Source organism: Boleophthalmus pectinirostris, unplaced genomic scaffold (assembly GCF_026225935.1).
Source record: "Boleophthalmus pectinirostris isolate CB_2022bp ecotype Guang Dong unplaced genomic scaffold, ASM2622593v1 HiC_scaffold_11, whole genome shotgun sequence".
Classification (NCBI taxonomy): Eukaryota; Metazoa; Chordata; class Actinopteri; order Gobiiformes; family Gobiidae; genus Boleophthalmus; species Boleophthalmus pectinirostris.
The window spans coordinates 1,090,485-1,106,771 of record NW_026570994.1 but is presented as its reverse complement, the minus strand read 5'-3'; the positions used below and the strand labels follow the sequence as shown (position 1 = coordinate 1,106,771).

Genomic DNA, 16,287 nt, shown 5'->3' with positions numbered 1-16,287 from the left:
GTTCACTTGAAAACTACCTCTTCATGACATCACAAGGTGGAACAGAGTATTTTGAGCATTGGAGATGTAGACAGACTCATAATAAAGGGTTGCTGAATGAAACAAAACACAACTCCAGGTCTATTTTTGAGGAGGTATCAACATTTTAATATTCTGTATGTCTTAAAATCACGAGGGTAAATGTTGTGCAATACTAGTGTAGGACCTTTAAGCCAAAACACACTGATACACAAAAATAATCTACTGTAAAAGTGTTTGGTGCTTGGATTCAAACCAGAGCATTTTGTTGACAATATAAAAATGGCGTTGCTAGAGCTGAGAACATTTTCCAAGCTCTGCTTTTGTTCCATTTCATCACTTCAAGCCTTCTTACGTGGATTAAGAGCATTGTCCAGCCTGCTCACAAAGCCATTCAATACGACATCTTCTTACATGCTCGACGCTTTGCTGTATGTTCAACTCAAGTGGATATCTTGTGGTTGAAAGAAAGAAAAAGAAAAAAAAAGGAAAAGACTATTGAACTTACAGTCAAGGAAACACCACTTTGGAGATAGGCGCTGTGAGGAGACGGTCTTGGCTTCTTCCTGGAACAAAACACACATTAAACTAGTACATTATCAGATAGAGCTAAAATGCTATAGCAAAGTACAAGCATGCACAGAAGACTCGGACACACAGCATGCGTGTACTGGACGAGATAACACTATTGTGTTGTGTATCGAACGTGGAATTGGAAAACGGTTGAACCTTAAAGGAAAGTTCCAAGGTGACTAATAGCTGGAAACGCACCAGCACACAATGCTACTGAATAAGATGTGAGGCACGTTCATTGGATTCTGCGTGGGCAAATGTACAAGACTGGCTCCAGACAGGTTTGGCTGGAGATCTGTTGAATGTCTCTGCACACTCTTCACCTCACACTTTTGAAGTCTCTCATTTGATTTGTAAGGCCTGTGTATGTAAACATGTGTTGCTTCTAACCTTCATAATTCAAATAATTATAGTTTGACAAGGCAAAAAATATGATTAGTCAAATTTGTAGGCTATGCACAAAAAATTTAAAAGGAAAAATTGAAAATGTCCCTTTAAAAAATGAAAATCTACATGAAAAAAAAAAAAAATCTTTACTCTTTATACTGTAAAATCAGCTAATTATGGTAAAGGATAATGAATGATTTTGCTAAAACATTTTAAAATACATTTTGTTGGATGAGAACCATAAAGAACCAGCAACTTAAAATCCTTTAATTTTCTCAAAAATGGACAGTGCACCTTATAATCTGGTACACCTTATGTATTAATTCTGGTTGTGTTTACTGACCTCAAACTGATTTAATGTGGTACACGGCACTTAAAAATCTGTAAAAATGTTTTAGTACAACTTTAGTAAAGTATGAAGCCACATTGCTTGATTTATTGTCGGAGCGTTACAGGTGACTGTAGTCATGAGCCTTGTGGAGTAAAACACATTCAACAACAGACAGGCAACGCCGGGCCAGCTACGCCACGATGGATCATGGATATTTGGGCTAGAGCATGGAAACCCGACTGAAGTCTGATGGGTCGGGTGCTGAAGGGTTTTTACAAATATTAGAATTTATCTTCAGGCTCAGTTGGAACTTGAACACATCAGCGCGTCAGCTGTTTTCTGTTTAGAGTAAAACCACTCACTTTGAGACACTTTAAGTCAAACTAAATATTTATTGAATATTTATTGAAAATTTTCAACAACATCTGGATGCTTTCTCTTCTTTCAAGATATGTAATGTTTTATTATTTATTTATTTATTTATTTAATTGTAAACATCTGTTTCTCACTGGCTTTTATTTGGAAAAAGTACACCTTTAAGTTTGACGTCTTTTCTTTACACTTTTTTCATTTTTTTCTGACCACGTGAGATGCAACGTGTCCGAGCCTCCGCGAGCCGCGGGCCTGGCTGTGGGTTCAGCCGCGGGCACCAACTCTGAGCTGAGCTTATTTCTTTAGTTCAGCGCTGCAGGAGGAGTCACTGATTTACCCAGATACCATTGGAAGAAAAACTGTGATTGGTCCATTTCCATTCCATTATATTAACCCTTTGTTTCCTAAGAAATATCAGTCCAAGTTTATAACACTGATCTAGAAATTATTACTAGAGTAGTGTTCATTACTCACAGCATAAAAAATATTCAATAAATATATTAGTAGTACAAACGTCCATTCAATATTTTTTCTTGAGCCTTCCCTGAAGACCTTGAAGGCTCTGAGGGTTCCCCTGTGAAAGAAATGCTGTTTGCACAACAAATGTTTGGCTCTTTCATTTACATTTCCAATAAAAGTTGCTATACTCTACTTTTTAATTAATTAATTGGTTTTGCGTATAACATGCGATTAATTGTTCGATCTCATGCGATTAATCGCGATTAAATTTTTTTTAATTTTTGCCCAGCCCTAGTAATGTTAAACCTTTTCTTATTAAAATAAATGTTTAATAATAGTTTTGCTTAAACATTGAATCCAAAACAAGTAAAATAATAACACAATTTTAAATAAATAATGACTCTATGGTCTATCTGTAGCCTGCAGGCAGCTCTAATACGGATTTGATATGATCTCGCGGGCCAAATATAATTATATTGTGGGCCAAATTTGGCCCCCAGGCCAGAGTCTGACATGTCTGCTTTAAGTGTTCAAAGATCAGACTCTGTACTTCTAGTTTAGATACAAGTCAAAACTGTGTTATTATTTGTAAATGTGGAGCAAAACTTCAGATACAGGATTTTTAAAGCATAAACGATTGGAGATAAAGTCCACAGGAAGTAGAGTCACTGTCACTAATCTGCAGCTTCACCTCGATCCGTGCGCTGTCTGGATGTAAACAAACACACATGAGGAAATACTCGCCTTTTTATTTTTAACACTTCAAGTTGTTTTGTGGACTGAGGTCATTATTTGCCAGGAACAATTTCTATGGATAATGTGGATGAGGAGAGTAATAAAGTCTTCTCATTATTTTTGCTCTGTCCTGAGTTTGTATTTTGTGTCTCTGTGTCTGTTAGAGGAACACAAACAATATCCTGCATGTGTCATTAGGTCTGTGAAAATAGTGTGATTTTAATTGTGTCTGGTTCAGACACAAACATATTAATGCCAGTCGGCTCTGGTCGGTTTCGATCACTGCTCTGTCCGATGCGGGCCGGGCTGGGATAAAAAAATTTGGCCGATCCAAACTCTAGCCTAGGCTGAGTTATTGTGAATGAGTGGAATAAAGTTTGACTTATCTGTTTTGTTTTGCTTAATGCGCCTTATGTATGAAAATAGAGGAGAGAATTCAACATCATTGATATTGCGCCTTATAATCCGGGGCGTTTATAGTCCGTAAAAAAAACCAAACAGCAATTACAAATGTAGCTGGGGAACCATATGGAAGCTACTGCCTGTGACTATCCCTAACAGTTTCACTATCACTGACTAAGTGGGCGGAGCTAACAATTAGTTAAAATACTAATTGTTTTTTAACTAACTGTTCAAAAACAATTTTTGATTCATGGCTGAAAATTCTGACACAGTCCCTTTATACCATGATAAAACGCTAAAAAGCTCATCTCTGGAAAAAAATGCCTCTGCAAAGCTCAAAACCTTTTGTTAATAATTAATCATCCATCTACAAACCTAATTAAACTCATAATTATTTTTCCCTGCTTATTGTGACTTCACAGAGCTGCTACTGTACTCGTATCTCCTTTGTATTGTATTGTATCAGACAAGAAAACAGACTTCACACAATCCACTAAATCTGCAAAAACCTGCCTATTATCTTGCCATGGTTTGACGCACAATAAGAACTTCCTAATTAGAGGAAATCTTCAGATACAGGCCTGATCCCGTGTCACGTCTCTTACACTTGCTAGCTGTCGTGTAGCTTTCACATCCCCTCGTATTTGGTCTAGCGAGCCAAACTTTTTTTTCCTCTTTCTTTCGGTTTCGTTTGCTTTTATTCCTATGTCTAATTATGTGTGGGAGCTGCGGCGAGGGAGTAGATCAGAGCGGCGCGGGCCCCCTTGTGTGTGTGTGGGTAAACTGACCGGGCCCCATAGCGCGCTGTCAGGGGCCTCAGATCAGGCATCAATAGAGAGAAAAATATAAAAAAAAAACGTAAAGCTGACTTACTCATTTGACCGTGCTGTGTGTTATGAGTTTGCAGTGTGATTTGAGCTGGCCGCAGCTTTCAGCAGTGATCCATGTTTTGGTGGAACTTTCTAAAGTGGCTAAAGGAAAGTCGGTAGGTTTTTGTAAACAGAACTAGGGCTGCGCATAATTAAGAAAACATGCTAAATAAAATATGAAGATTACAGTACAAGTTTGATTGTTAAAAAAGTGGATGATCTAAACTAGTTTGATGATGTGGGTCAATTCAATTCAAAATAAATTATTAAAGCCATAGTATGTTTTTAGCCCAAAGCATGTTTTTTTTCATTATTATGGATGTTTCTATAGGCTCTATTCACGCTTAAATCACAAAGCACGAAGACATTTGGAAAGATGCGATGACAACTTCCGGTGGGTTCTGGTCACAGTAGTAAGTCTGACAAAATCTAGGAAAAATAAGAAAATGTCCCAGTTTTCTTCACCTCCATGTCATTGTAGAGTTCCGTTATGTTCGGTTAATCAACATTTACAACTAGGGATGGGCATGCTTAGTCAATTAATCGATAATTGATCATTAAGAATTTCATCGATTACGTTCATTTTCATCCACAAACTGAATGTAGGTTGCTGTGTGTAGTGTGACCAAACAGGGGTCTGTACATGTAGCTCTCTGTACTCAGCGAGACACAAACAGTCGGTCAGTCTGCAACATGCCAAAGCGCAAATGCGTATTTAACGATGCCTTGTGCAAGAAATTCCACACTTTCCGTTGCGGTCGAGACAAGTGTGAGACCATGTGCACAGTGTACAAAGCAGCACATATGTGTCGGTGTCCAGTGGGAAAAAGTTTTACCAGGTGAGAGTCGCTCAATGTCGATGACGAGGCCCCACCACCCTCCCCCCATACAGTGTCCTGGTTTTGACAAACGCAAACATGGTCACACTAACATGTATTCCACTGAGTCATGTTGCATCAGCGCACAAGAGTTGTTTTTTTTCTTTCCTTTTCTTAGTTTATGAGCCATGCAGTTTTAAGTTTTGTTTCTACTTGCACAAATCTGCATTAAACACATTCTAATGTCAAACGGGCTGATGTGGCTCTAGAGTCGTTATGGTTTATATATATCATAAAGCTGAGTTTATTTATGCAGATTAGTAATGCAGATAGTAATAATAATGATGATAAATTTTAATATAAAAATGTTAATGACTAATTGATAATCGATCATTAATTCTCCCGATGATCGATTAAGAAAATTTTATCGAATGCCCATCCCTATTTACAACCACACCTCAGTTTTCATCATTTCCCCACTGACACACAACTCCGAGTGCACTGGTACATGTGATTAGAAGAGATGAGGTGACAAATTCCAGATGATTCCAAACAGCACATACGTCTGCAGTCTTCATTTTACCACTGATCACATTTACTTCAGTGGGTTTGATCACAGTCAGTGTCGGGAACTACACCGGAAGTTGATGACGTAAGCGTGATAAATCCGTGTATCAATCATTCATTCCTTTTTCAATATAAAATAAAAAATAAGAAAAAAAACAACCGTTTTCTTCTTTATATGTCTCCAAAACCAAAAACAAAAAAACAGATAATGATTAGTTTTTTCATTTTTTGATTTTGGATAACGAACATTTCCCATTTCTGTGACTTAAATTGTGATGCCGGCCTGAACCAGGACTGAACCAGCACTAAAACAGGTCTAAACCAGCTCTAAACCAGGTTTAAACTGGTCTCAGTCCTAAACCAGGAATGAACCAGGAGTGTCGGGACTGGCCCAGACGTACACCTGCGTAGACTATCGGGCGATCAGGAAACCGGGACCAGACTGGGACCAGACCAGGACTGAGTCCAGGACCAGACTGGAATTGAGACCAGAACTGAGACCTGGTTTAGTCCTGGTTCAATTCTGGTTTAGAGGTGGTTTAGTCCTGTTTTAGTCCTGTTTTAGTTCTGGTTCAGTCCTGGTTTAGTTCTGGTTCAGTCTGTATGCGGCGCAAAAGTTCGGCATCGCAGTTTAAGTCATGGAAACGGGAAATGGTCGTTATCCATTTTTTCCAATATTGATTTAAACACAAAATCGAAAAATGAAATACAAATTATGAGTTTTTTTTTCATTTTGGTTTTGGAAACAAATAATGAAGAAAATAGCAGTTTTTACGTTTTCTTATTTTTGGTTTTATATTGAAAAATGAATGAACGAATGATACATGGATTGTGATCAAGACTATTGCTCTAAAAACAGAAACACATGGGTTATTCCTGTGAGCTGGCTTGACTCTTCTTTGGCCTGGAGAAGGAGATAAATACTATATTGATTTATTGTTAATATAAGACAGAACAGTAATTTTGGGGGGTCAATCTAGTGCAGGTACATTTTCTTGTGTGAAATGTTTGGTTCTTTTTCTGTTTTGTGATGAGATTTGAGTTGTAGAAGGTTGAATTATGAACTTCTATGACTCATTTTAAACACTAACTACTTAAGCATATCCTTCACCCTTTTTTTTGTTTTAGAAGAAGATAATTTTATTTTTGAAGACAGGATTATCAGACTAAGTAAGGGAGGTTAGAAATGAGTTGAGGGTGCCGCTAACTTGAAATTACTAGCTTGTACTGTAAAATTGTAGCCAGGCTGGCGTCACCTAGTGCCTTCGCTCAATTTCATTTCTCTCTAGCGAGGTCAAGAATTGAAATACACTTGCAAGAACCCCGGATGTGTGAGCGAAGAGTCATATATTCTGTGTTGGCAATGATTTCCGAGATCAAGGATTTAAAACGAGAACAAAGAGAATGTTTGGTGAATTTTATCAAGGGGAAAGACGTTTTTGTCCTTCTTCCTATGGGATTTGGGAAAAGTTTAATATACCAGTTAGTCCCGTTAGTGGTGCATTACATACATCACGACCAAATAGCAGCAATTGGTTAAATTTAAAGTAAGTACCATATTTTCTGGGTTATTAGACGCACTCTTAAGCCTCCAACCCCATCAAAAAACGACCACGCACCCCACAATCCAGAGCGCCCTATACACGAATCCACTCGGGTGTCCCAGCACAACTTCAGTAAACTTCAAAGCCGCAACACCCGCACACGGAGCAGACGGTGACAGCGAAAAACACCCACAGACACACTCATCACTCCATGCCGATGAGGAACGGAATGGAGGAACGAACCAAAAAAGCGAGTGCAATGTGCCACTTCTAGACACAACTGAACTGAGTCACTGTGAACACGCCAACAATCCAGCGGTCCCAGACAGCACCCTCCCTCACCCATCACACTGTTGTGTTTCCTTAAAAGTCCCACGCGGTTTATTTGTGAAAAAAAGTTCGAAAATAGACAATTTAATGACAGTGCGTCTTATAATCCAGAGCGCCTAACAGTGCGGAAAATACGCCTACCGTCGAGCGAACGAATTCTAACACTACAAGATCAGACTGTTAAAATTGCAAAAACAGGACAAATCTGGTACATTCACTTCAAGTTTAATTACTGAATGAGTCATTTTCAGTATTGAGGAAAACTGCCATTTCCAGCCCCGATAATTGACTTGTATGGCCCTTCACATGATCCTCTTAAACTTTCTTCTATTGCGGAAATGAGTTTGACTCCAGTGACCGTAGCTAGCCCGCGGTGCATTCACTGACCTATTCATATTCACCATATGTGCAGGTGATGTGGACGGTGAAGTGGTCCTTATAGCAGCTCCAAAAGCACAGGGTGAGGGGTTACGGCTGAGTGGATATGAGAAAGTCCCAGCTGCCTTCAATACACCAGAGGAGGAGGTGGCAATAGCTATTTCTGCTTTGTTTAACACAGCAGTTGATAGAGATTTTGTGGATAAGAAAAGGACAATACAAAAATGGTGCGTTAAAGAACTTGGTAGACAGTCATTAGAGTTGGGAATCACACGGTCCCTGATGATTTGATACAATACACGCCTTACGATACATGATATAGCAATACATGCGATACTCTGTGATGCTATGTACAATATTTCTAGGGGTGTCAAATTATCGAGTTAATTGTGATTAATTAATTACAGTCATATTTAGCTTGTTATGTTTTTTATTTGCATTAATCTCATTTTTAATCTCTAACTTTACTGTTTCTGTATGTGAGTTGCCTTATTATAAAATCTGTTTTTATGTGTTGTTGGGACAAAAACACATCACTCCCGCAAAGAATTGTAATTTTCATTCACGTTCTCGCCCGCATCTGCGATAAACCTGCACATGTATGATCTTTGAAAACATCGAGACACACACAGAACAGACTCAACTTCACCATGAACATCTCTCTGTCACAGAAAGAACATTCATATTCCACTGAGTCGTGTCCTTTAGTCCCACAGAAGCTGAACCGCATCAGCACACAAGAGTGTTTTTTTTTTTTTTTCCTCCGCTTAGTTTATGCAAATGAGCCATGCTGTTTTAAGTTTCGTTTCTCTGAGCAAAGCTGCATTAAACACATTCTAATGTCAAACGGGCTGATGTGGTTCTAGAGTGGAGATGGTTTATATGTTGTAAAGATGAGTTTATTTATGCAGATTAGTAACAGTAATAATAATCATGATGCTGTGGAATGTAAATGACTGCATCTGTTAAAAAAGTTTGTTAAACAACAAATGACTAGAAACTCACTTTTTTTTTTGTTCTATATCAGTTTTTTGATCTGCCACAACAATGTAATAATGAATTTAAATGAAAATACTTTGAGTTGAAGTTGAAGCTTTTCTCAGCAATTTTTAGGTGAGATTAAAAAGAGATGAATTAGATTAATTAATTGCAGATCATAATTAATTCATCTCTCAATTTTTTAAATTGCTTGACAGCACTAAATATTTCTTTGTTAAACCACGACTTGTGTAAAGTTAATATGAAACACGTGTATTTTAATCAACAAAACAGTGAAAATGTATTGTATGAACATTCTTTCACTAAATAAGCAACAAAATTGTAGTGCAGTCACAAAAAAAAAAAAAAAAAAAAAAACACCAAAAAATACTCGATATATTGATACAACAGCTCGTGATAATGATACTGGATCACCGAATTCAGTATCACAATATAGCGTTTTTTTTTTTTTTTAAACACCCCTATTACGTAGACAGTTAAATTTCAAATTATACAAACTTATTACATCACCGGTCCAGCAGTACAAGATCTCGACACACACACACACACACAGTTCATGCAGCATGCAACACCAAGCAGACATGTGGGAAACCAGAACACCTGAGCTTTGGATCATTTAAAGTGCATTGTGTCACTTTTCTGGTGGAGGGTCTGGAATGTTTCAGTGTGCTATTAAACTTTCTGTCTTCATGGGGACCAAACCAGACCAAGTTACAGGTCAGATCTGTGGAGAGGCAACCCCACTCACACTCAGAATGTCTATATTGGTAGGTATTTTTGAGCTCTAAAACCACCTAAAATTGAATAAATATCAGGTAGAGCTGTTTAATGTCACACTGTGGAACATTCTAGGCAAAGCAATGACATCTCCATAGAAACAAGCAGGTGATGGACCTCCAACCAAAAAATGAGGGTTCATGGGTCGACCTGCAATACGAGACAAAAGCCGCTTATAATGTGGCTGTCTTTTATCAGCTTTAATCAGATCGTGGTCAGGGCCACTGTAGCCATTTTTCCTTTTCCATTAATAATGAATATTAGTCTGTGGAGTAGTTTTGACAAGGTTACATTTAATTGCTTATGTGATGTAGAATATTTCAGTGGTTTCAAGAGATTCAAGAGAACAGCTACTCAAATCCATAATAATGTTCTGAACTGAAGTCAATTTAAGCGAGGCGAGATATCAAATGTTTTGCAATGTGGTCATAATATTAGTCTGGCCTTTTACTATCTGCTCTTATATCTCTGTGTCACTGGTTTGTATTTTGTATTGCCTAGGGAGAGGGAACTTAATATTTTTGCTATAGTCTGGCATATTTACACTGTAATGACAGATGTTCATTAATGTGCACTGTCAGTTTAGAAAAAATAAATGTAATAAATCCAGTCAAAGTGCACAAAACTAAATGAAAAATGAGAGATCCTGTATACGCTTTTTTTCATGTATTTGAGAAAAAATGTGCCATGTCCCAGAGCAGATATATTGTATAAGCAGCTCTTAAGGTCAAAATAAGTCTGCTGTGTACTGTCTAATTAGAATGCATTTTATTGCCTGGGAATCAAATGCGCAGTTAACATGCTAGTTGGAGTTAGTTTCCTCCGTCACAGCAAAATTCTGCACTGATCTCTGAAAGTTAGGTTAGATGGGGGAATAACCTTGGCCACTGCAAACTGAACAAATTCTGTTTTTCACGTTTTTGGAAAAAAAAAATAAATCAGGCATAGCACCATTAAAACATAGCTGTTTTTTTTTATCGGTTTATTCATACAGAGGCCAGGGCCACTGAAGTCATTTTTCCATTTCTATTAATAATGAATATTAGTCTGCTGAGTAGTTTGGACAAGGTTACGTTTAATTGTTTATGTGATGTAGAATATTTCAGTGGTTACAAGACATACGGTACACAGCTACTGAAATTCATTTTAACATTCTGAAATCAAATCATTTTAACGAAGACTAGATATAGTTTTTTTTTTTTTTTTTTTTGCAGTGCAGGCATAATGCAGTTAAAATGTATGAAACAAAATGACATTTCAGTCTCAAAATAAGTCCAATGTGTACAGTCTGCATCCAGTTTTAATGATAATCAGGAAGTGTGCCTTAGCATGCGAACTGTTGTTCGCTTTACCAGCACAGCACACTCCGCAGTTGTGTCTGAAAGCTGTGAAAAGTGCTTATAATCTCATCACAGTGAATAATTAGGATGTTCCAAATGCATAAGGTAAGTGAGGAATGACGCTGGACCTCTGCAACTAGGGATGGGCATGATAAGTCGATTAATCGACAATTGATCATTAAGAATTTCATCGATTACGTTCATTTTCATCAACAAACCGAATGTAGGTTGCTGTGCTCTCTGCACTCAGAAGGAGTGAGCAGACACAAACAGTCGGTCAGTCTGCAACGTGCTGAAGCACAAATGTGTATTTAACAATGACTTGTACAAAAAATTCCACGCTTTCCGTTGCGTTCTGGACAAGTGTGAGTCCATGTGCACAGTGTATAAAGCAGCACATATGTTTCGGTGTCCAGTGGGAAAAAGGTTTGCCAGGTGAGAGTCGCTCAATGTCGATGACGAGGCCCCACCTCCCATCTCCCGTACGGTGTCCTGATTTTGACAAACACAAATATGGTCACACTAACCTGTATTCCACTGAGTCGTGCCGCATTAGCGCACAAGAGCTGTTTTTTTTTTCTTTGCTTAATTTATGCAAATGAGCCATGTGGTTTAAAGTTTCGTTTCTGTGAGACTTGTGCAAAGCTGCATTAAACACATTATAATGTCAAACGGGCTGATGTGGCTCTAGAGTGGTTATGGTTTATGTACCGTAAAGTTAATGATTAATCGATAACCGATCGTTAATTCTCCCAACGATCAATTAAGAACATTTAATCGAATGACCATCCCTAACTGCAACCCATTTAAAATGAACAGAATAAGTGTACAAATGATTACAAACAGATCTGCTTTATCATGTTTCTTTTTACGTCACATTATCTCCATCTACACTAATATACCTAAATAGTTCAAGTGAGGCAATACTGAAGATCTGTAAACACAAGAATCTTATTTGCCGTCGTTTGAACAGTGATATTAATACTGTGTTGTTTTACAGTGGAGGGTTTGAATCTGCAGGCTGTGTTGTGTAAGGTTAGGAGCTCACATTTTACACCAGCGAGCGTCCGCCGTGTTGATGTGTGGGCGTACACAAGTGCTCCGAGCGCGCTTTTACGTAACCCTGTTTGCATATGTTAGCAACATTAGCTAGAAACAAACAAAACATGGAGCTAATGACTTATTATAGTGTGTACAGTCATATTATTAGTTACACTAAAAGGCACTGGACCCGTTTTACAATCTCGAAAATGTGAAAACCATCTGAGCATTTACACATACTGCAGGTTCTGTGAGGAGGAAGAGGAAGACCTGTTTCACCTCTTTTATTTTTGTCCTTATGTTTTGGGTTTCTGTTCGATCTTGGGTTCAGTCATTGGGAATTTATTTTGAAATTTCCCCAAGAAACAACATGTTGTGCATTTTTGAGAGAAGTTCACACCTTTTCTGAATTCAATTATTTTGGCAGGAAAGATTTTATTTTTAAGGCTCCAACAAAATCAAATGTATGTGTAGAATACTTTAAAAATTTAATTCACATCCAGTACAGTCTAACTGTAACTAACTGCCATGGAGAATAACAAATTACTGGAGCATAAAAGAAAATGGAATATTTGCTCACTGGTGTTAGGGATACAGTAAAAATATTCATCATTATTGTTTATTTCTTGTGTTTTTTATTTAATATGTTTTGAGCCTTTTGTTTGAGTTGCTTATACCTTTGCTCAGCCTTTTGTTTGAGTTGCTTATACCTTTTCGTTTTATTATTATCATCATCATCATTTATTATTATTATGATTATGACTGAATCTTTCCTGATGGATATGTATGTAGTGTATGTATGTAGTGTACGTGTGTGTGTGTGTGTGTGTGTGTGTGTGTGTGTGTGATGTGTGTGTGGATGTGTATGTGTATGTGGATGTGTGTGTGGATGTGTGTGTGTGTGTGTGTGTGGATGTGTGTGTGGATGTGTGGATGTGTGTGTGTGATGTGTGTGTGTGTGTGTGTGTGTGTGTGTGTGTGTGTGTGTGTGTGTGTGTGTGTGTGTGTGTGTGTGTGTGTGTGTGTGGATGTGTGTGTGGATGTGTGTGTGATGTGTATGTGGATGTGTGTGTGGATGTGTGTGGATGTGTGTGTGTGTGTGTATGTGTGTGTGTATGTGTGTGTGTGTGTGTGTGTGTGTGATGTGTGTGTGGATGTGTGTGTGGGTGGTGTTTGGTTGACTGAAGTCTGACCTCTTTGGGTTTGTCAATAATAAATAGATAAAATATTATAAACAGAACATCTGAGCATCCTAATTATTCACTTCAATGAGTTTATAAGTGCTTTCCACAACTCTCAGAGACCGGAGCTGAGTTTGCTGTTATGGTAAAACGAACAACTAGCATGCTATTACACACTTCCTGGTTATAAGACAATAGAACACTTTATAATTAGATGCAGAGATGCTTATATAATGTATCTGCACTGGAGCAAGAAACATTTTGCTCAAATACATGAGGAAAAAATGCTCTTTAAAGATTTAAAAAAAAATGTCCTTATGACAGGGGTCACCAAAACTCTTTAGCTCTGGGGGCCACATTATCGCTCCTGACTGTGATGGGGGCCAGGGTCGAGTCAGCCGTATAACAGAACTGTATGACCCTGACGACGTAGATTATATTCTGTCTTTACATATCAGACAAACTGAATGCTCCTCAACACAAAAATAATCGGTCGTTCACTGTTCTTTGAAAACTCTGCACTCTGTCAACTTTTCCTACTTTAACACGGGACATTTTGCTGTCCTTAACTGCACTACAGTACTCTGTACTACTGTACTCTGCACTACAGTACTCTGCACTACAGTACTCTGCACTACAGTACTCTGCACTACTGTACTCTTTACTACTGTACTCTTTACTACTGTACTCTTTACTACTGTACTACTGTACTGCACTACTGACTACTGTACTCTGCACTACTGTCACTACAGTACTCTGCACTACTGTACTCTGCACTACTGTACTCTGCACTACTGTACTCTGCACTACTGTACTCTGCGTGTGGATTTGACTGTCACCGTTTGATCTTGAGTTTGTCAGGTGATGAATATTCAGCGGCAGATGTAAATATGTCATATAATTATTTAAATATAAATACTTCATATAAATATAATATCTTAATTGAAAAGATCAACACAATACAAGATGCAGACATGTTATTATTTACCAAAAAGTAATTTAAAAAAAAATAGGCCATGACATTTTTGAGGACTGCCTCATAGGGTCAGTTTAATTTGTGGATGGCAGAGGGGCTGGGGGGCGTCAAAGGGGCGTGGTGGGCCACAGTCAGCCTGCGGGCCTTAGTTTGATGACCCCTGCCTTAAAATGGAATGTTCCACAGTATGGCATTAAACTGTTCCATTTCCATGAAGAGATAAAAGTTACAGGTCATATCTGTGGAGAGGCGACCACACTCACAGTAAGAACTAGAGCCCGACCAATATGGATTTAGCTGTGGCTGATATGAAACCGATATAATGGAAGTTGGAGATGCCGATAGCCGATATAATCGCCGATATATTTAGTGATGTAAAAATTCACTGTAAATGTTGAATTGTTTAAAAAACTTAGGTTTGGCTCTGGTGGATTTTAAATTGGGTTTATTTAGGCAACATTTATTGTTATTCTGCCTCTTTACATCATATTTACAGACAGTAGGTTGGCTTAATGGCATTTTTGCATCACATTCTACACACTAGTGATGAGTATTCCAGTTCTTTTTAGAGAACCGGCTCTTTTGGCTCGGCTCACTAAAAGCTGCTGGTTCTTTTGGCTCCCAAGTGGCTCTTCAGATTGTTTTGTTGCAAGCAGGACTAAAGCAGGACTGAATCAGGACTGAACCAGGTCTAAACCAGGACTGAAAAAGGACTAAACCGGGACTTATTTATTTTATGCTAAACTACAGCCAAATATGCTCATTTTAAAAAAAATATTATTATTATTTTATCCTATGTACACGCAAATTTCTCAAAGTTTCGTTTTCAGCCGCTGCCCCTGTCAAACTATCACGAGTCTGCATGCGGCGTGAAGAGAAAAAAAGTGAGAGAAAGAGAAAACACGGCTCCTAATAAGGATCAGGCTCCAGTCGTTCGCTCTAAGAGCCATTTCGTTCGCGACCGACCCATAACTAGTAAAGAAAGTAGCGCTATTAGCCTTTAGCCGTAAATGCTGCGCGCCGCGGTAATTAATTATATGCGCAAATGTCATAATTCACACGTTTATTCACAGCTCATTTACATATCAGAGCAGGTCCAGTAACAAATATACAGACAATACAGTCACTTTACAATAGACCAATAGAAAACAGTCTGTTTATGTGCGGGAGCTACAGCAGCTAACCCATAACAAATGACAAAAACTAGCCTCAAAGTCGACATATTTCCAACACTCACCGCTCACACAGGCTCCTCCTCACATCACAAATCTGAACTAATAAATGTCCTTTTAATTCAGACTCAAACCGATTGTCCGTAAAAAGAATATAATCTCAATGTTTGGATCTATGTCTGCAGGTGTAAACAAAAGACTCTGTGGTGTGTTCAGGGACAGTACGGACACACACACAGACAAATGACTCCACAGATAAATACTGATGCGGAGCCACATATTAGGACATTTATCTGTCTGTAAATTGGATTAAATGAACATAATGTAGAGAGTCTAAGATTTTTAACCACGTATAACATGCCCACGCGAAATATCGGCCCCTATCAGCAAGGTGCCAATATCGGCCGATAATACCGGCCAACCGATATATCGGTCGGGCTCTAGTAAGAACCCATGTCTTTTTAGCAAAACAAACAGCTGTAAATGAATAACACAAGATAGACAAGTTTAATACCATATAATATACTGTGAAACATTCCAGGCCAAAAAAAAACACGTATCCATGGAGACAAGCAAGTGGCAGACCTTCATCAGAAAAGTACACAGTGGAACTTAAACTACGTGAGAAACTTTAACAAACTTGAAATGTACTTGAGCACGTTCAAAGTGACCTAAAATAACAACTTCTCCATTGGGCGGCTGTTTGAACTTCCGATTCAGGTGGGTCTTGTTGGGATGAAGAATTCCCACTATCATTTTATGGGAGGGAAACTAGGGTGTGTGGACCCTGCAGCTGTTCACATGGGTGACCTCACAACAGCTGTCTCTCAAATGGTTTAGATTAAGTATGTCAGAACAGTACTTAAGGCGAATCGGATACTGACCACATAAGATTCAATAGCGCTGGGACGGAATAAAAACTTTGAGTTGTAAGACTTTTTAAAGACACAACAGCACTTCACTAGGCCCTGGATTAACTTTGTGCTAAATGGGTCTTGCCCCAGTACAGATATTATAA

The 16,287-nt window shown here is 38.3% G+C and overlaps 1 protein-coding gene across 6 annotated transcripts in view; it reads right to left on the bottom strand.

Moving 5' to 3' along the window:
• The window catches only part of LOC110175582 (diacylglycerol kinase zeta-like), a 194,649-nt gene that overhangs the window by 84,308 nt on the left and 94,054 nt on the right, over positions 1-16,287 (bottom strand). For all 6 annotated transcript variants that reach the window (XM_055164293.1, XM_055164304.1, XM_020941780.2 and 3 more), the window contains one exon: positions 527-584. In XM_055164293.1, the coding sequence (XP_055020268.1) occupies positions 527-584 (58 nt within the window). The remainder of the gene's footprint in view (positions 1-526; positions 585-16,287) is intronic.